Source organism: Podarcis melisellensis, assembly GCF_964234715.1.
Source record: "Podarcis melisellensis genome assembly, chromosome: 3".
NCBI classification, from domain to species: Eukaryota; Metazoa; Chordata; class Lepidosauria; order Squamata; family Lacertidae; genus Podarcis; species Podarcis melisellensis.
The window spans coordinates 63,936,326-63,956,715 of record NC_138530.1 but is presented as its reverse complement, the minus strand read 5'-3'; the positions used below and the strand labels follow the sequence as shown (position 1 = coordinate 63,956,715).

General features: G+C 42.4%; 1 protein-coding gene and 1 long non-coding RNA gene across 8 annotated transcripts in view; both read left to right on the top strand.

Annotated features, from left to right (window-relative positions):
* LAMA2 (laminin subunit alpha 2) overlaps window positions 1-20,390 on the top strand; it is a 360,258-nt gene that overhangs the window by 266,716 nt on the left and 73,152 nt on the right. For all 7 annotated transcript variants that reach the window (XM_081907021.1, XM_081907020.1, XM_081907017.1 and 4 more), the window contains 6 exons: window positions 6,051-6,193; window positions 6,681-6,779; window positions 11,612-11,723; window positions 14,052-14,214; window positions 16,940-17,150; window positions 18,638-18,754. In XM_081907021.1, coding sequence (XP_081763147.1) covers window positions 6,051-6,193; window positions 6,681-6,779; window positions 11,612-11,723; window positions 14,052-14,214; window positions 16,940-17,150; window positions 18,638-18,754 — 845 coding nt within the window. The remainder of the gene's footprint in view (window positions 1-6,050; window positions 6,194-6,680; window positions 6,780-11,611; window positions 11,724-14,051; window positions 14,215-16,939; window positions 17,151-18,637; window positions 18,755-20,390) is intronic.
* On the top strand, window positions 27-3,023 carry LOC309367692. The gene is made up of 2 exons (XR_014167286.1): window positions 27-484; window positions 856-3,023. It is a non-coding gene; the product is annotated as an uncharacterized lncRNA (long non-coding RNA).

Genomic DNA, 20,390 nt, shown 5'->3' with positions numbered 1-20,390 from the left:
AGTACTTCTGGATCTTGGGTGGCTTGTTTTGCTTTTCAGAATGTGAATCGTGTTTTTTTCAGAATTTTACTGAGAATAGGCGCTGCCCCTCCAATATCCCTGGAATCATGTCCTTTCTCTATCTTCCATGTCTAGAACTGCTGGTATTGGTGAGATCCAAACACAGAGAGTGGGAAACAGTTCTGCTCGCACATGGGGAGGGAACAATAACGTCTGACAGCAGGCTCTTGTGCTTTACAGGGTGCCACTCTGGAAGCTCCTTTGGCCTCTAGGGTGGAGTAAATAGGGGGGTGGTTACTATTTGAAGGAAAGAGCTTAAAAGCTTCATGTATATGATCAGAACAGAAGATCACACTGGGTTGAACATGGAGCTGCCTTATATCAAAGCTGACCATTAGACTAGCAGCACCTCTCCAGAATTTCACAAGGGGATCCATCCCAGTCCTATAGGAGATTGAACCTGGGACCATTTGCATGCAAATATGTGGTCATCTAGGGACACGGGTGGCGCTGTGGGTTAAACCACAGAGCCTAGGACTTGCTGATCAGAAGGTCAGCGGTTCGAATCCCCGCAATGGGGTGAGCTCCCGTTGCTCGGTCCCTGCTCCTGCCAACCTAGCAGTTTGAAAGCACGTCAAAGTGCAAGTAGATAAATAGGTACCGCTCCGGCGGGAAAGTAAACGGCGTTTCCGTGCGCTGCTCTGGTTCGCCAGAAGCAGCTTAGTCATGCTGGCCACATGACCCGGAAGCTGTACGCCGGCTCCCTCAGCCAGTAAAGTGAGATGAGCGCCGCAACCCCAGAATCGATCACGACTGGACCTAATGGTCAGGGGTCCGTTTACCTTTACCTTTTAGGTGGTCAGCTGCTGAGAAATGAGCTTCCCCCTTGTTTGAATCTCATCCAGCAGAAGGAGTAAGATGGATTTTCAAACCCCACAAAAATATACTTTTTAAAGCTTCCATCATGGTTTTCACAGATCCTTTGACAGATTATATGGGATTTATTTAATTTTTATGTACCCTCCTAAATATTGATCAACTCTGTCATTTTCTGATTAATATTTTCTTGGAATGTTGCCTTCTCCAGCTCCCCTAGTCATGCTGGTTCACACATGCCTAATAAAACATAGAGCTGGGTGAAGGAGTACAAGATGTTGAAGGCTGTACACTTTGATAAAAGTATAAAAATAACCACCATTTCAGCGCTGACAGCACTGATAGATTTCTCCAGCATCGCTCTTCTGTGTAGATTGCCTTCTCTTTTATTATTGCTTGAATTCTGGTCACTGTGAAATTGATCCTGTATTTCTGCTTTCTGTCCTCAGCATGTGACCAATTTACTCTGATTAGCTACACTTAAGCCTATCAAAATGATAATCAAAAATTACATTGCAGAATCTGCTTTTGGATGGTTAGTCCATTCCCATCAAAGACAAGGACAGTCACAGGTGAAACGTGAATGCAAAAATAGAAAATTGCAATTGAATAAGGACTCATCTGTGATGTTTGCTTAATGTGTTGCTAAAAACACTGGGAACAATTCTGAAGAATTCTGCCTGTTAAACCATCATGCTATTGGAATAAATGTGAGGAGAGGGCAAGGACCTTCTGATCCTGCTTCCTCTATCGCCTCCCCCATTGTCCCATCATCCTCCACACATTGGAGGAGAAGGTCTGGCCTGCTGTAATTCTAAAGCTCTGTGTGGCTTAGAACCCTGATTGTGCAGGTACAACAGGCTTCCTACTTTGTCCTCCAGGCAACAATGGGGGTGGCACTTAAATTTCATGGTTGGCAACGTAATTTGCCAAGCATAGAGTTGGCAAAGCTACTTTCTGCAGGGTTCAACTAAGCCAGGCATGGGCAAACTCCAGCCCTCCAGATATTTGGGACTACAATTCCCATCAGCCCTAGCTAACAGGGCCAGTGGTCAGGGAATGATGGGAATTGTAGTCCCAAACATCTGGAGGACCGGAGTTTGCCTATGCCTGAACTAAGCATTTGAATCTCCCACAGGTAACTCAGACACACAGCCAATCCACTGGTCTTGAACTCACTGCCTGTCAGCTGATGGGCAGCAACTGCACCCTACTCCCTCCAAGGGTCAGCTGCATAGTCAAATTTCCTGTGGAGAACTTGCTTTGCAGCCTGTCAAGCCGTATCTGTATCTACCCCCCACCTGATAGGGTGTCAGATGTGGGCTGATGAGTGTGGTTTTTGGGAAACAACCTCGCAAGCCAAATTGGGACCCATTTCAGGCCATTCCATTTGGTTGGTGGGCCAGAGGTTCCCAACCCAGCTTAGAAGGTGACCCATGCTCTGAATTCAGTTAGCGTTCAGATGGCAAGGGCTTGCTAAGCAAACAGTGAGAGGCAGCTTTCTGCCATGATTGAGGTTCTTAGGATTCTGGCCTTGGAGAACACTATTCTTTTGAAAATGACTGATGAGCTGGGCAAAATTTAGGGCAGTATCCATCTTAAGTGCATTTGCTGGTGCAAGGCCTTCTGGTTACACAACAGAACTACCCCGCTCCTCTCCCCACAAACACTCCCCAAATCTGCCATGGAGGCTTTGAGGGGAAATCCATAACAGCTTCAGGCAGGAGGCATGGGGCAAGAAGAGGGAGCAGACTTCCATTATGCAACCAAAAATCCTTGCATTAGGACAAGCGTGGGGATCCTTTGGCTGCCCAGAAGTTGCTGAACTACAACTCCCAACAGCCCCAGCAAGTATGGCCAATGGCCAGGGATGGTTAGAATTATAGTTCACCAACATCTGGAGGGCCAAAAAATTTCTGCACCTGTGCTATGGGAAGCAATTCATTATTTAATGCACATAAGATTTAGTTAACTTTGCAAGCAGTTTTTCTTTTAAAAAAAAGACTTCCTTGTTTTAACAAACATGCTTTCTTATGAGGCATTTCACATTTAAGACAACTCTGAGATGTGCTGTGTTTGGTAAGTGAAGCAGATTTGTGAGGAAAAGCTGGTGCTTGCTGCTAACTCTTTACTGAAACATTGCATGATTTTTTTTGTCTTTCATGTGTGCACAGCAGTAATGATCTGGACATAATGCTGCTTTTTCTAATAGTGAACACAAATTTATACTGACAGTTTTATATATTAAACCATAGAAATATTTAGTCATGTATAAATTATGTAATTAGAGCCTTGAAACGTTTTCAGTACGTTCCAGGCTGCATATTGGAGTAACATTACTCTGTCTCTTTTACTAAATTGTGGAACTTGCTACATCTTCTCTTTTCAACCCAATTATCTAGCAAGAGGTGTTAATGCATGATGAATGTTCAGTGTGCACGTTATAGGCAACAGTTGCTTGTTCATTCTGAATATTTTCATGTCTTTATAAGCCATTCAGGATTTGTTTTTTGTTTTGTTTTTCCAATCATGCTGAATTAAGTTGGTTTTCATTTGCATCCCATTTTGCTATATTTATTGCCAGCTATTTCAAGGTTAACTAGAAAAGGGTTACTTAAACAAAAGAGTATACATCAGTGTTAAGTAGGGAAATCTGTTAGTATGCAGCTATCTGTTGGTCCAGCACAACAAAGTATTTTTATTTATTTTTTAGGATTCTAGGTCTTTCAAATAAAACGGTATTCTACTATTTATTTGATTTATAGTTTCTGAATGCCTGCCTGACAGATCTGTCTGACTCCTTGACCAACTAGAATAGATGTTGGTATATAAAACACAGAGCCCAGTGTTAAAACTATATGTTATTTATGGAAATGTGCTCTCTCTTTGTGTTCCATACGCAAGCACACAAATGAGAAGACTTGCACCACTAATAGGTTTTTCTGATGTGCATGCATAAAGTAGAAAATATTGCCCCCTTACTCAAGCAATTATAGTGCACTTCAGTTCAAGCAACAAATTAGTGGGAGGACTGTATGGAGTGGAAAGGAAAAAGAACTTAGTGAGGAAAGGAGAGAGCTGAAAATAACATCTCCGTGCTTCCTTGTGCAGCTTGACAGTTGCCTTCTCATTGCACTAAATCAATTTGTCTCCCATCCAATGATTCTCCTTGCTGTTGTTTCTACTTCTGCAGCTAAACGGGAGCTTTTAGTTCCATGCTGGCTGAAGCAGCATCATAGCTGCTTATATGAGAAAGAGTTGACATGAATTTGACTGAATGCCAAAAAGTATAGGAAGGGATAAAATTTGTGCATAGCCCCCCATCTTGCTCAGTATGGTAGTAGAAGTAATATATTACTTATACCCCAACCATCTGTCTGGGTTGCCCCAGCCACTCTGGACAACTTCCAACCTAATAAAAAGACAGCAAAACTTCACACATTAAAAAAATCCCAATACAGGGATAACTTCAGCTGTCTTTTAGTGGGGGAGTACAATTTTGCATTTTTATATACACATTTAAACAGGGGCTCCAAAAACTACTCTTCTCCCAAGTCATTTCAAAGAGGCTCCACAATGGAGTCCTGTGGTTAACTCTTGGCAGCCCTTTTTTGTGGTTAATGTCTTGAGTAAGGGCTCTAGAATAATCCCAGATAGTGGTTGTGGGTGTCCCATTATTTAAACACAATCCTTAATCATCTGTACAGTGGCACCTCAGGTTACATACGCTTCAGGTTACAGACTCCGCTAACCCAGAAATAGTACCTCGGGTTAAGAACTTTGCTTCAGGATGAGAACAGAAATCGTGCTCCAGCGGCGCAGCAGCAGCAGGAGGCCCCATTAGCTTAAGCGGTGCTTCAGGTTAAGAACAGTTTCAGTTTAAGAACGGACCTCTGGAATGAATTAAGTACTTAACCCGAGGTACCACTGTACTGGGAAGGTCTGTGGTTCTGCAGCCCTTCTATGCAACCCATGTGTTGCAAACACAAGCAAGCCCTTAATTCTACTGATGATGAAAGGGCAAATTGTTTTACATGCATACATTCTGCTTTAAAATTTTGAATTAAGTTAGTTTTAGATTGTCTAGATTAATTTTCCTATGGCAGAGACTTTTATTATTAGACTCCTTAATGAGAACATTATGATGTCTCATGCATGATTGCATTATTCACCTGCTCTTGATTCTCAAGTTTATTTCCCTCCCTATTTTTCACTTCCAAGGTCTTACCATTCTGCTTTAATTTCCCAATGTATTTTGTACTTCTCCATTTCTACCATCTTCAGTCACCAGTCTCCTGCTCTCTTACCATTTTTTTCACCATGCTCCCTTGTTATCCTTATCCCTGGAATGGTCTCGTTGGCATAAGTTTGTCCCTCTCACAGTTTCCCCACCCCACCCCGATGCTGTACCCCTACTGTAGTGCTGCCTTCTGACATCCATGCATTGTGTGTCTGCAAAGGATCCATACATACACTTGCAGTTTGGGTGCAACTAGGTGTCCCAGCCATGTTTGTATGGATCTTTTCCTGACAAATGTATTCAACACATGGTCTGGGGGGGGGGATGGGACGATGACTATCCCAGGAAAACTGTGAGTGCCCTACATGCAAGTAATGTGTGAACAGGGCTTCTCTTTTCCCTTTAGGTCCGAACTCAAAAGTCCCATTTCTTTTATGAAGCCACGCTACTGGCATTACTCCCAATCAACAATTGAATTTAGCCATTGTGAATTAAATGAATTTGCTTGCATTCATCCTTGTTGTCCATGCCTATGCCCACCCATCCCCATGTTATCTCTTCCCTCTCTCCATCCAAATTGAGATTATAAGCTCCTCTGGACTGTGACCTCTTTTGTGACTTTATAAAATGCACTATATACTGAATTCCCCCTATACAAAAAAAAGCAATAGCTGAAAACACATTGTAAATCACAAAGCCCTGTTTTCAAGTTGTTGACAATTAGATATCCCATTTTATCCCATCTGCTGCTCACATCTTTGTTTCCCTTCCTTTTATTGCACCATGGGTTTTTAAGGCACCATTTATTGGAGTTTAGTGGCCTTATATTTTGGAGAACTTTATGGGCACTGTAAAATATTTCTGAGTTGAAATACCAAGCATCTGCCTCAAATATTTAGCAAGAATAAATATTCTTTACTGTCCTTTCCCACAGTTTGTGATGACGAGTGCACTGGAGTCCTGCTTCGTGACTTAGAATCTCTAAACCAGATGGCTTTGAGTGTCAATCTCAGTGGCCCGCTACACCCTCCATATAAAATGCTTTATTCGTTTGAAAATACGACCCAGGAATTAAAGGTATTCTCAAAACCATCACCAACTTTAGATTTCACATCTGGATAGAGAGGCCAGCACACACGCTTTTGTTGGCATGTGAGATTATGTTTAGATCAGGGTGGGTTGGTGGTGTATTAATGGTTCGATTACTTAGTTTAAGCATGCCGCAGTGGTTAAATAGCTATTACAATAAATTATTGGGAGGATTAATAAGTAGAAGATGCTATAGTAATTCATGTTTCTTCTCTTGGACGGAAGGAAACAAATTGCCATGAAATGTGTGCTGTTATTGTCACAAAATGACTCTTAACATTTGATAAAGAAAAGCCACATTACATGTTTATCAGTGCAGTGTCTACTCAGACCCATGCATATACTGCTTGCCCTCTTTTATGAACATGCTTTATGTGTCAGCAGCGGCAATAATTAAGGTCAACAGAGCAGCTTCATTCAGCAATGTGTTATTTCTGAAATCCATAATGTAAAATGTTTGACTTTATCTCCTCAGCATTTACTGTCACCTCAGCGAGCACCAGAGAGACTCCTTCAGGTGGCAAAGAAGAACTTGGATACTCTTGTGACAGAGATGGATGAGCTTTTGACAAGGGTGAGCCCAAAGGGTAAAGGGTTAGATCCCGATTTCATTTTTAAGAAAAGCGTTTCAGGACACTTTCTTATGTTACTTCCCAAGGACCCCATCTCATGTTGTTAGGCCCAGGGCCGTCTTTAGCATATGCACCGCCGGGGTGCAAAGATCCGCCCAGCGCCCCCAAAGTTAGTTTAGCCCCCAAATTAACTTTTATTATGCTTATGTCACTATTATCATTTGATAAATGGCGCTCACGCCTGCGCAGCTCCAAAATGAGTTTTTGTCTGAGTGTTTTTGTTTAAAACCAGCTTTTCTAAAGAAGACAAAGAACACAGTGTAAAGACTCCACACATACGAGGTGTGTGAAAGATGAGACGGGCGGGCATTGTGCACATGCATGGGAGAGCCATCTCGGGCAGCCTTTCATTGTAGGAGCAACCTTATTTCTAGAGGAGCTAGGAGGGCCCTTGCAAGTGCATATATACAAGCTCTTCTTCCGGAGCCTGTGCACACTCCCATCGCTAGATAGACGCCTTCTCTTTCTGTCTGTCTCTCCCTCTTTCTTGTCATTCCCCTCCTCCCAGCCTTGGTGAGCGAGACTTTCCAGAGTGCTCTCCCTGCAGCAGCATTAGCAGGCAGGTGGCGCGAGATCAGTCATGTCAAAGGTTTCACTGACCCCGCTGCCACATAGCAGCTCAATAAAATACACTTAGGTAACTTCAGTGGCAGGTGTCTGGCACCCCCCAGAATTCTGTGCCCTGGTGCCCCTCACCCCTTGCACCCCCAGGTAAAGACGGCCCTGGTTATGCCAATGTCTGTATGCAGGATGTTGTAAAGCTTCAGGTGTTCTAAAGCCCCATACAAGCAGCATCATGTGAAATGAGTGGGTACAAATGCCCCAGTCTCTACCTCTGTTGTTGCCAGGGTCACCCTCCATGGCTTGAAGGGTGAACTTCTAAAACGTGGAGCCCCCTGTTCTTATGGAGGCTCTCCTTGCTGTTTACAACTCTGATTGCCTCAGTTCTCCACCACACAATGCTATTCGAGTGAGAGGTTTTAATGCCTGAAAAGGGCTAGGAAGTCATGTGGTATGGGTGGTAATAGGGATACTTCACACACTGCTCTCAAGGAGAACGTGACACAGTTGGTGTAAGAACGGTGTTCAAATGATTCTTTCGTTGATTAAGAAATTAAGCCTCCGCTATTTGCCAATATCAAGGTGTGTTCAAGGTGTATCAAGGTGACATTTTCATGCCTGAAGCAAGATGCCATGCTGCTGCCCCCACCATGTGGGGTAGGGACATAAAGCTGTGCAAGGGTTTCACCCTCAAGGAAAAGCCATTGCAAAGCCTTGCTGCCTGGCACAAGGGTGGGGCAAACTCTGCGAGGGCTTCTTCTTGGCAAGAGGGGACGCGTTCCACAGAGCTTTGCCACCGGTCCCTCTCCTAGGGCCAAATGGGCCAAACAAATACTCTGAGAGCCTCACATAGTCCATCAAAGAAAGTAGAATTAAAAATAGAGAGCAATGGGAAGGGGTGTCCATTCCAGATCAGAACTCTGGCTTGGGAGTGGAACTTCCATTCTTTGTTCTTTCTGTGGTCCTGTCCTGGATCAGGTCCTGTGAATTTAAGTGGCCCAGGTTTAAGTACAAAGGAGTTGTGACCTTGGTTTATTTCAACAGCTAATTAGACACCATCTCAGCTGCCTTCTCATTCTGCCTGAGGGTTATCTAAGTGTACGTTGAAAGCTTATTTTCTACTATAATAGAGGCTGGTCAACCTTTTTTTGACAAGTATCAGCTGTTTTGTACCTGTGTCCTACACCATGCAATTGTGTCAATAGCCAGAAAAATAGAATGAATAGAATGTGATTTGTTACAAAGTAACACTGTTATTTTCTACCAAGGGCTGCTTTTATAAAGCCCTGGAAGGAAGATATAAGCAAGGCTTCGTTTCGCTTTTACTTCAGTTTCTCTTTTTTTATATTTGTGCTAGCATTTGTCTGACCTGTGGAAATAAAATAAAAACACTTTCGTTTATTCCAGTTTGTAATCCAACAGAGGCACAGCCAGACAGAGAAAATCGTGTATTCAAATCAAATCTCAGTTATGACTTAGAGCCTATCAAGCAACCTTCATTTAGAAGAGATGAGGGAGAAATCTTGTTATTAAAAACGCCTTTATTTTGTAGGCGGTAAAGTTCTCTTGAGATGACACCTCTGTTGTTTGTTATTCCTTTTATTAGTAAAGACTCCAAACTGTGCAGAAATTGGAATTTCATTAGTCAATCCGGTAGTAAGAATTTATATTAGTATAAAGTGTGCCACCTAGTGGTGAAGTAGCCTAGGTCTTGTTTCAACTGTGATTTGGTTTAGGTGCTTGTTTGAACAATGGGAGAAGAACCTGGGAAGGAGGTGAATGATTTAACTTGGAGGTTCAACATTTTATATATATAAAAAATAAAAATTGTATCCTTGATGCTGGGAGATAAAAATCCCACTTTGTAAGTAAACACTGCTTGATATAACACACTGTATTTTAGAGAAAATGAGTGAATGTCTGTCCCTTATCAGAAACTGGGAGCAGCAGGTCTTAGGCACTATGCCTCTCTCAAATCCATAAGATGTTGATGGTTCAAATCAATAAATCCCCAGTTTGTTGAAAACAGAATCTCAGTGAACCAGTCAAGCACTCTCTGCAGGGGTATAGTTACCAGGAATCGATCTTTTAACTGTTAGATCATGGGTTGGCAAACTAAGGCCCCCAGGCTGGATCAGGCCCACCTGGGTTACTAAATCCAGCCCGCACCGCGAAGCCAGAACCCACCGCGAAGCAGAGACTCCCAGCGATGGCGATGGGAGGAAGCGGTCGAGTGGTGGTGGCTCTGCCAATCAAACGCTGTGCCTGGTTTACCTCAGCAGCATTTGATTGGCAAAGATGTCTCCTGCACCGCGCTGAGGTAAATCAGGCGTGGCGTTTGATTGGCAGAGCCACCGCTGCTTGGCCTCTTCCTCCCGCCGCCCCTGCCCTGGTGCTCCTGTGGCCCAGAGAGCAGAGCGGATGAGCTCGCTCTGCCAACCTGCTTCATGAGAAGCGGCGGTGGCGGCAGCAGCCCCTGGGAAGGTAAGCGGTGCCTTCTTTCTCTAGGCCTGTTTCACACCACCACTGCCAGCCCTTCAGTAAATGAGGCAGGTGGCAAACCAAGAAGGCAGCTGGGGCTGGGGGTGCAGGAGGACTACTTGCCCCCCTCGCAGTGTGCATAGGAATTCGATTTTTTAAATAAAAACATAGTCCAGCCTTCCACAAGGTCTGAGGGATAGTGGACCGCCCCCCTGTGGAAAAGGTTTGCTGACCCCTGTGTTAGATGGTCAGGCTAAGAAGCAGAATAAGCGTGAGGAGGATGAAGCAGGACTGCAGCATCAGATATGCATGCTCCAAGTCTTGCCCCCATCTTACAAAGAAAATGCTGTCAAGTACGCAGTTTTTATATTATTTCCCCCAACTATCAGCCGTCAGTTGCTCAACCCTCAATCCTTCTCCTTTCAAATTCTTGTAATCTTGACCCCAAGTTGTCAGCACATGGTCAGAAAGAAGTTAGCCCTGTAACACTGGTGAAAACTATACTGTTTAGACAGAACCTCTGTAACACGAGTTTTCTTTGTTAACCTGTCAGTAGATATTGATGTTTTATTAATAATTTGTATGTGGATTTTATTCTCATGTTTTGTACTCTGCCTTGAAATATTTGGGGGATGGATTATGGTTACATCAATAAATAAACACATGTTGATCTAGGGTCTTCCTCTGGACTGAAATTGCACTTGCAGGGACCAGGCTGGTGCTGTCCCTTATAGTTCTGAGGAGATTAGGTATTGTAGGCCTTGATGTGCATGTTCAGCCAGTTGTGTTCTGTAACACAGAAATAACAAACTTCATGAGGTATCTAGCATTTTTCGTTGCTTCTTTTCTGGTAGCAGTGTGTTCTTTTCTAAGCTAAGCATTCCTCACAGCATTTAGAATGGATACATAGCTTTAATGTTGAAGGCATTAAAGACTTTGAGAAAACTAAAGTTACAAAGTAGAAATGCAGTCTGTAAGCAAAAGGTAGAGTTTATTCTTTGACGCTTGTCTGGAGGCATCAAAGTTCTCTTATAAAAGAAGGCGACACATGAGTACATGCATACATTATATTCCTTGATGTGGAAAGAACTTACATGAATGAATAGTTCATAAAAACACAGGGTTGCATCCAGTGTTTAACATGGCCCTTCAAAAATCAATGGGCATGACTAACTTGGGTCCATAAATGTCAATGGGCCTGCTTTGAATAGAACATAGTGGGATGTAACCCATACTCAACTTATTAAAAAGCATAACAAGAGTGTAAACAGACTGTGAAGTATCCATTGCAAGAATGATCTGGAGTGTAACTTTAGTGTTCTGTAAGTTACACTGAAATCAATAGGGCTGAAGTGGCTAATAAAACACTAAAACCTTCATGGTTTCAATAGACTTCAGTACTTTCGCCATGGATGGAGCCTGACGTGTGCTAAGAATGATAGCTTGTGAACAAAGTCAAAGAAAAAGAATGTCATCTGGGATCTCTTTGTGTCCTGTTCCAGTATGTGTTCTAAGAACCCAGAATAAAACCTCGGATGCCTCTTTAATGGTAGAAGGGAGTAATAAAATGTAATTGTGTACTTGGGAAGACTGTGTGTCACTTCCAGTATATCTGATCAATAATTCATTGATTGCCTTTTGCTTGAGGTAAAGTTTCCAAGTAGATTCAGACAGATGGAGTATCTTCTTGTCATGTTCATTAATTACACGTTTCTTTAATCTGTATCGCCAGGCGACCAAGGTGACAGCAGATGGGGAGCAAACTGGGCAGCACGCTCAGGCAACTAATGAGAGAGCGAAGATGCTTGGACAGTTCATCAAGGGCACCCTCCAGGCAGCAGAAGGTATCAGAGAAGGGGGAGGCAGTGCCAATAGCCTCTTGAGAAATGTAAAGCATCATGTGTTTAGACTAAGAACACGAAAGCACTGAAAAAGAGTACATGAGCTGAAAGAAATCAATCGATTAAAATGCTGGACTTCAAATCTGTTAAATGAAAAAAAACTATATAGCCAAATAATTGCAGACTTCCTGCAATCTAAGGGGTACCGTTTGCTACAACTGTTGGCAGATTGGCAATTAAAAGCACAGAGCAGCAGAAAAATTGAACATTCTCCTTCAGGGATGTTCAGGTTCTTGAAGAATAACTATTATGATTAAATAACTAATGGGGAACTTCTGCTTTGCTGTTGTTTATTTTCAAGGCAGTGAAAATTACATTTGGGAGGAAAAGGGGTGGGGGAAATCCTCTGTTGTTTTAGCATTCTGTGTGGTGCATTAACGGTACATTTAATTTAATTTCTGCATTACTACTTACTGTTAATGAACATCTGCTATTGAGCATTTGCAGATGACAGCTAGCCATACATATGCGCTGGGACTTAGGCATTATGCCCCTGCAAGGTGCATGATTTTCTGAACTTTAAAGTACAGTTGAGAGCCATAACTAAAGGTATCAAGTCATTTTGGGTGGGGGGGGTTGAAAATAAGAGAACACCGTGCATAAGTAAGAAACAAAAAGGGAGCAAAAGAACCACATTATTATAAACTTGGTACAGCACAGTCATTGTTTGAATTTAGATTTCATAGTCTGGCCTCCGTTGTTCTCTTCCTTCCTGTTCCTAGTTGATCTTTTATTTTCCAGCTAAAGTAATCAGAACTGCCTGCAATTTTCACTACTCCAATCCACCTATGTGCCTGCTCCGCAGCCATAGCTGCACAACTAAATCCATAGCCAATAACCTATTGGCTGTACAGTGGCATAGGGAGAATACAAGGGACTAGACCCAGTCACCCTCTTCCCCCCCAAAAAAAACCCAGATTGGCACATCTACATACATATATATAGGAGATTCCACACACCCAGCCCTGAAAGCTAAATTAAGAGGCGAGAACCTTGCTGAAGGCCTTCTTTACACAGGCGATTCTTCATTTAATAAGAAATATTGGGAAGGCCCTTAGTGAGACGGGGGGTGGGTGGGAGGTGACCTGCAATTTCCTGCTAAAAACCCGACAGCAGTTAATAGGAAACGCTTCTCATTGAAACCCTGGATAGCTGCTGCAAGCCAGAGTAGACACTTTTGGTCCAAATGGACAAAGTCTAACATAGTATAAGGCAACCTAGGAGGCTGTGTTTTCAATTTTCATGGTGCTATGAATGTCTCTTACATTCACAAAAATCTGGATACTAATAAATTAACATTCCTGTCCTAAATGCATAGATGATTATAGCATTCTTTTGGGGGAGTTTCCTCTGAAGCATAAGCTTCACACCATCCCAGACACTTAATTTGATGTAACGAGTCTTAGGTTCAGGCTCTCTAGCATTATTTATAGTATTATAGTGTACCAAACATACAATGATGAATGCTTTATGTATACTGTTGACTTCTTGCTCTGCCCTAAGAAGTCTCCATACAATTATTTCTCAATCTATTGCAAATTAAGGATTGCCTCTAACAAACAATCTTTTAACATAATTGAGACCTTTCACTAAAATTATTTCCTCAGTCTCCAAAGTTTCACTATTTATATTGTCCCTGATAATAATTTAACCCCCCTGTTTGCTTCAAATCCCACCTTTTCTATAAAGCTTTTAGTACAGCAACCTAGTCATATCCCACTCTAACCAAGCTTACTTATAGCCCAGTTCATGTATTCTAAATCCTGAAAACAATATAGGAAAGCTGGATTGAGCACACTATCTCTGCCCACCATGTCACTCTCCGTGAGGTGGAAGAATAACTTCTGAAACAGGAAACCTACTCTGTTCACAAAGACCTGCTTTGCATGATTTAGAACCATAGAAAATCAGGATTCTAAATCACACAGGACAGCTACTTGAGTAGAGCAAACTCCTAACTTTGGAATTTATTCTTCCAAGTCATGGTAGGTGATTGGGGGTGGGGGGGTGGAGCAAACATCCCCACTCTCCCAGACATTCATATTGGGGTTTCTGAGTGCTTGAATATGGCTCAAGTATAACCAATAAACATATATTTATTGTGCTTTAATTGTTGTAACCCTCCCTGGGACCTCGGGGTGAAGGGTGGGTAATAAAAGATAATAATAACAATCTTCTGTTTATCCCTGCTTCCATTTCCATTTCCTTCCCTTCCTCTGTTTTCCCTTGTCTCTCTTTGTTGATATATATAATTTGTCAACTTTTCTGCAGCTGCAAACGAAACAGCTTTGAAGCTGAATGAGACACTTGGAACCCCAGACAAGCCGCTGGACAAAAGCCTTCAAGAATTGCAGAGGGATGTTGACAGAATGATGGCATTGCTCAGGAAGAGAAAGCTGGGTGCCCAAGAGAAGGCAGCCCAAGATGAGCTAGAGTGAGTAGCAAAGCAATAAATATAAATGAGTTAGCAAATAAGTTCTAAAGAAAATGACTGTAATCTATTCAGATTTCAGTGGAACTTGAATTTTCAGTAGTGGTTCTGGTCCACTCAAATAGACAATGAAGGCAGGGATAAACGTAAGGATTTATTTTCTGATTCAGAAAACTCATAGTCATTTATCAGCATTGGAAGATTTGCTCTAAGTAGCCAAAAATGATTAAACTTAAACAGAACCTCCAAAAACCTGGTTTGTACTGGCATTTTTGGATACTTGGAGCCTTCAAATTTATTGTCTGGATTAATAGCTTTATAAAAGCACCAACAGTAGTTGCCTGAGGTCATCCCATACACACCCAGCTATGCTGACCTGATCACTTCTTTGACCGTGTACCTAGAAATAAATGAGGCACTGGGCAGCTACATCTATTGTCACCTGTACAGAATAGCTCTGTTTCAAGCACACAGATCTATTTGCCAGCAAACCTATTCCCATAGATAAACTGTTTGTTATCGAAAACATCCCCATTACTATTTCCACATTAATTTATGTCTGATTTCATGTCATTCTTTTCTCTTTGCAGTTTTCCTTTTCATTCTAAGTGCATGACTTGAGAATAAATCCTATTGATTTCAGGGGAACTTACATCTGAGTAATGAGTTTAAGACCACAGTGTAACTCATTATATGTAACTCTACTCCTTCTAGTACGGTGGTTCAGTACAATAGATAACTGACATGGAGTTTGTTCCATCCTTCAGACAAAACTGGAAAATACTCAGAATCTCAAGCCTATTCTGCTATTCTACGCTGATTACTTTGAAATAACCAGTCAGATCTTTGGCTATAGTTTTGTTGTTTTTGTTGTTGTTTAGTCGTTTAGTCGTGTCCGACTCTTCATGACCCCATGGACCAGAGCATGGCAGGCACCTCTGTCCTCCACTACCTCCCGCAGTTTGGTCAAACTCATACTGGTAACCTCGAAAACACTATCCAACCATCTCGTCCTCTGTTGCCCCCTTCTCCTTGTGCCCTCCATCTTTCCCAGCATCAGTGTCTTCTCCAGGGAGTCTTCTCTTCTCATGAGGTGGCCAAAGTACTGGAGCCTCAGCTTCACGATCTGTCCTTCCAGTGAGCACTCAGGGCTGATTTCCTTCAGAATGGATAGGTTTGATCTTCTTGCAGTCCATGGGACTCTCAAGAGTCTTCTCCAGCACCATAATTCAAAAGCATCAATTCTTCGGCGATCAGCCTTCTTTGTGGTCCAGCTCTCACTTCCATACATCACTACTGGGAAAACCATGGCTGGTAGCATGTAAAATTAAATACATAGGTGTACTATGATTTTTTTGTTTCATTTTAAGGTTAAGAGTATGCTATTTATTTCAAACAGAGGACAGGAGTGAGAAAGTAAAACAGGAATAACAGGACATGGGAGATAACAAGGAATTAAGTGTGTGAAAATATAGGGCAGGAATCAACTAACCCATTCAATCAGTGCAAGGATGTCTGCTTGTGCAGCAGGACTTTCCCCATTTCCTCATTCTGTGTGGATGGTATTGATTGCCAGCTGGGTACTTGTAACATGGAATGGCAGCTTCAGTTGCATGGCCTCCATGTGTCTATTCCAGTGATCTGACAAATCCAGGAGCTCTCCAACTCCAAGGTAGTGCTGAAACTAACCAGAGCCGTCTTAGCCATAAGCGTTAGGGGTGCAGGGCACCCGAGCGCCAGGCTCTCGGGGAGCCAGGCTGAGAGTCTGGGCCCGAGAGTTGAGTCTGGGGAAGAGCCCGCCCATCAGTTGGAGTGCCGCGGTGGGCTCTTCTGCTGTGGATGGCTCTGCACCGCGAGTTCAGGGGCGACCGAGCCAGCAAGACACTAAGGTGGCTGGCTGGTTCTGCTCTCCTGCACGCCTGGGACTGGGCAACCTGGGGAGGGGGACACCAGGCGGATCTTTGCACCCCGGCACTGTATATGCTTAAGACAGCCCTGGAGCATTCCATATCTATATTGATTAAATAACATATCGGTTAAAGGTGTGGGTTTTTTCATTCATTCAAATAGGGGTAGAATTGACCCCCAAAGCCACAAGTGAAAACATAGATTTTTTCACTAATTTGAAGCACCACATGGCAATTTGCATTTCATTATGGTTGAAGACTATCTAAAAGAATTTGTTAATGATTTCTTTATTAGTGCTATCAGGGTGCATTTGACCCTGCTTGTAAACTGAAGGTTAATGAGAGGACTTTTGTTAACTTGTTGAAAAAACTATATGCAAAAAATAAAAAATGAAGTTGATTGCAAACATTGGTTTGCAACTTTGCAAATCTGCAATTTAGGGCAGAATCAGTCAACACGAAACCTCTTTGGAATAGGGTTTTTGTTTTGTTTTTGTCCTCCAAATTAAGCATGGCAAGCAGCAGAAAGTTAAATTTGCTGCTGGTGTTTCTGGTTTGGATTTAGACATTCATCACTTATTTATTTATTTATTTATTTATTTACTTACTTACTTACTTACTTACTTACTTACTTACTTACTTACCAATATTACAGAGTTGGAATAAACACCCAGAACTGAGGGGATCCAGGCAATTTTGTAATGTGTTCTAATAATTTGTAAGAAAATCTAACCCAAGTCCATTTTAAAACAGACATCATAAGCACATGGAATCATAAATACGGCAGGCATATTAACAATACCGTGTCTCATACGTTACAGAGCAGCAGAAGCCCTCTTAAAGAGAGTGAATAAACTATTTGGAGATCCTAGGAAGAGAACAGAGGAGCTCAAAAATGAAGTCCGAGACAAGCTGGCAGACTACCAAGATAAAGTTGATGATGCTCTAGACTTGCTGAGAGAAGCAACCAACAAAATTAGGGAGGCAAATAGACTATCTGCAATCAACCAAGAAAATATGACATCTGTGGAGGTGAGATGCCCCACTCTGACTGACTGTCTGACTATCTACCACATGCAGATTCTCTCAGAATCAGAAATGTTTTCCCCTCTGCTTTTAAAACACTACAAGCAGATTTAAAATCTTGACAAATTAATTGACATGTTTTAATTCCTAGTTGGGGGACTAAGTTAAATTACTATTGATGCCAGAAAGAAATGAAATGGAACTTAAATTTTTACTCTAGTGAATAGTATGTGATCTACGCATGTGTATATTATAGTACAGATGGAATATAGCAACCCAAGTAGTCATGGCCCCAAACAGTCATTGTTCTAAAATCTGTGTTGAGACTATACACAGACCCAGCCAATCAAGATTTAGTATTAGGATGGATATACTTCCTCATTCAGGGACGCGGGTGGCGCTGTGGGTAAAACCTCAGCGCCTAGGACTTGCCAATCGCATGGTCGGCGGTTCGAATCCCCGCGGCGGGGTGCGCTCCCGTCGTTCGGTCCCAGCGCCTGCCAACCTAGCAGTTCGAAAGCACCTCCGGGTGCAAGTACATAAATAGGGACCACTTACCAGTGGGAAGGTAAATGGCGTTCCGTGTGCTGCGCTGGCTCGCCAGATGCAGCTTCGTCACGCTGGCCATGTGACCCGGAAGTGTCTGCAGACAGCGCTGGCTCCCGGCCTATAGACTGAGATGAGTGCACAACCCTAGAGTCTGGCAAGACTGGCCCGTACGGGCAGGGGTACCTTTACCTTTACTTCCTCATTCTGTCTTGTTCTCAAGTCAGGAATTAAATGGGCATATGTAAATTCAGATTATAAATCAAACTACCCTATATTTTTTATTGTTAGCAACTGGTGTAAATGATTTCTCTTGATTTAATTTTAATTGCGAAGTCTTGAAAGCACATTATACCATACATTAACAAGTGCTTAGCCATGACAGTAAGAGTGAAATCAACCTCAAATGAAGACAAATGTTTCGGTTTCTTGTTTGTTTCAGACTTTTCTGTCTCAAGGCTGTTATGAGTTGCATGATGCTAGCTTCCATAAAATACTTGGGGGGCCTGAAGGGCTAACCATCGCCGTTCCCTAAAGGTAGATCAGTTGCTTCTTCAAGGTAGAGAGAAGGAAGATGCAGAAAATTAAAATATTTTCTTCTCTGTAGAATTTTACGATGTAATCATCCCTTTGAATTCTCTGTTTTAATCAGATTCCTCAGATCATGGCAAGCTCCCCAAAATGACATTTTTCACAGAATGCTGGAAAGATGAACCAGATGTATAGCATTTTACAATCACTTACTCAGCTTCGTATGCAATTTCCTAAATCTCATATTACAGAAGGTAGAAATCCTGAGGTTTCTTAAAAACACCTTCCTGTACTTCATAACACAAAATAAGCAACAAAAGTGCTGCGAACGCAATGTTTTATTAAATATAAAAAATAAAAACAAACGCATATTCATTTTGAGCCATTTTCCTCACATAAACAAATATAATCTATAGGAAAAGAAGCAAGCTTTAGAAGATGGACGACAGGCGGTCGAAAACACTCTAAAAGAAGGAAATGACATCCTTAGTGAAGCTAATGACCTTGCAAATGGAATCAATTTAGCTGTGGAGGTAAATATTATATGGTTGAAGGATGAGCACAAAGAAAAAGATTTTCACAACAGTGAAATATTTTATTTTACTATGTACAGGCAGCAACCATTTTGCGTGTGTCCAGTTGACAGCCGACGCATGGGTCCATGTGAAGGCGAAGGAAGGCAGGACGGTGGTGGAATGGTGGACATAATGGGGGTAACAGGGCAGGGGCTTCTGCATACTCCAGTGACATGCAGGGGCCAGGAATGGAACCCCCCCACACACACACACACACAAAATGGTTGCCGCCTTTATTTCTTACTATAAATGCATTTACTGGTATATAACTGCTTCAATTTGTATTCTGTTGCAAACCATTCTGTGACCTTTTGAAGAAGGACATTATATAGATTTAATTAATAAGTAGGAGCAATAACAGTCAAATGTGATTTATATCTACTGGAAACTTTAAACTTTGCCATCTTCCCATGTATGTATTCCCATGATAAAATCTAAGGGTGAAGACAGACTAGCTGTGGTTGCACAGAACCACATCTTACCAGGACACTGAAAATGTGCTGGCTCCCAGGGAGGAAACCACAATTGCTTTGCTCCTCCCTGTTTCTTTTAGCTTAGTGCTGCATGGCAGCCAAGTCAAAGTTTGGCTTTTTGTGTTGTCCAAACCTGGGATCACAGAATTGCAGGGTTGGAAGGGTCATCTAGTCCAACTCCCTGCAATGTAAGAATTCTGCCCACAGCTATCCCTGGGTAGGCTCAAACCACCAACCTTCTGGTTAACAGTCAGACACACTGATCCATTGCACCACAGAGATTTATGGTTAAACTGTCTTCTCCTTACCTATGATCTGCAGCCAAGGATTTTTCTTCAGCTTACGGTGGCATGTGAACCAGACCACAAACATTCTAAATTGTTGTGGAATTGATTTTGACACACACATGCTACACTCTGATGCATTTGTTCATGGGACAGAAAAAGTCACCATACTTAGGATATATAACTGTCTTCATAAGGATGGGTGACATGCTCTGCATGGTTATTGGCCTGGAAAAGCCAAGTTAAAATCTGATGAATTTGGTGATTCTGATTTTCTCCTCACCTTTGAACCAAATATTACAAGCTCCTAAAAGTCATAGCCAAGCCCCAGCCAGAATCAGGAGTTACACTGGCATCTCTAGTCTTCACTCCTAATTCCTTTTGGACTACTCTGTGGTAATCTGGTGGGATAATTTCTCTTTCACAAATATCCCTGTTGTGCAAGGCAAGGCCTCATGTGGGTGCAAGACAAAGCAAGGTGGGACAAGATTCAGACAGGATAGAGGGTGAGGCAAGGCAAAGACATGGCAGTGTTCAGACTCAAGGCAAGGCAGAGACTTGAACCACAAGCATGCTGAAACCAAGTCTTTATATAGTAGCAGCAGCAGGTGCATCCTTATTTTTTAGTACTCCCTCTTATCATTAGCGCCCCCTCTGCTGACAAGTGCTGCTTGACTTAAAGGGGTTATCCTTCTCCAGAAACTTCCTACTGTGATGGAGCAGAGAAGCCTCAGGTCTTTGGGGGTCTTCTGCAGTGGAGGCCCCCAACCCAGAAGATGGCTAATGGTCTGCTCTTGTGGCTCACTGGGGAAATTACTTTTCATTATGCCTTTAAAG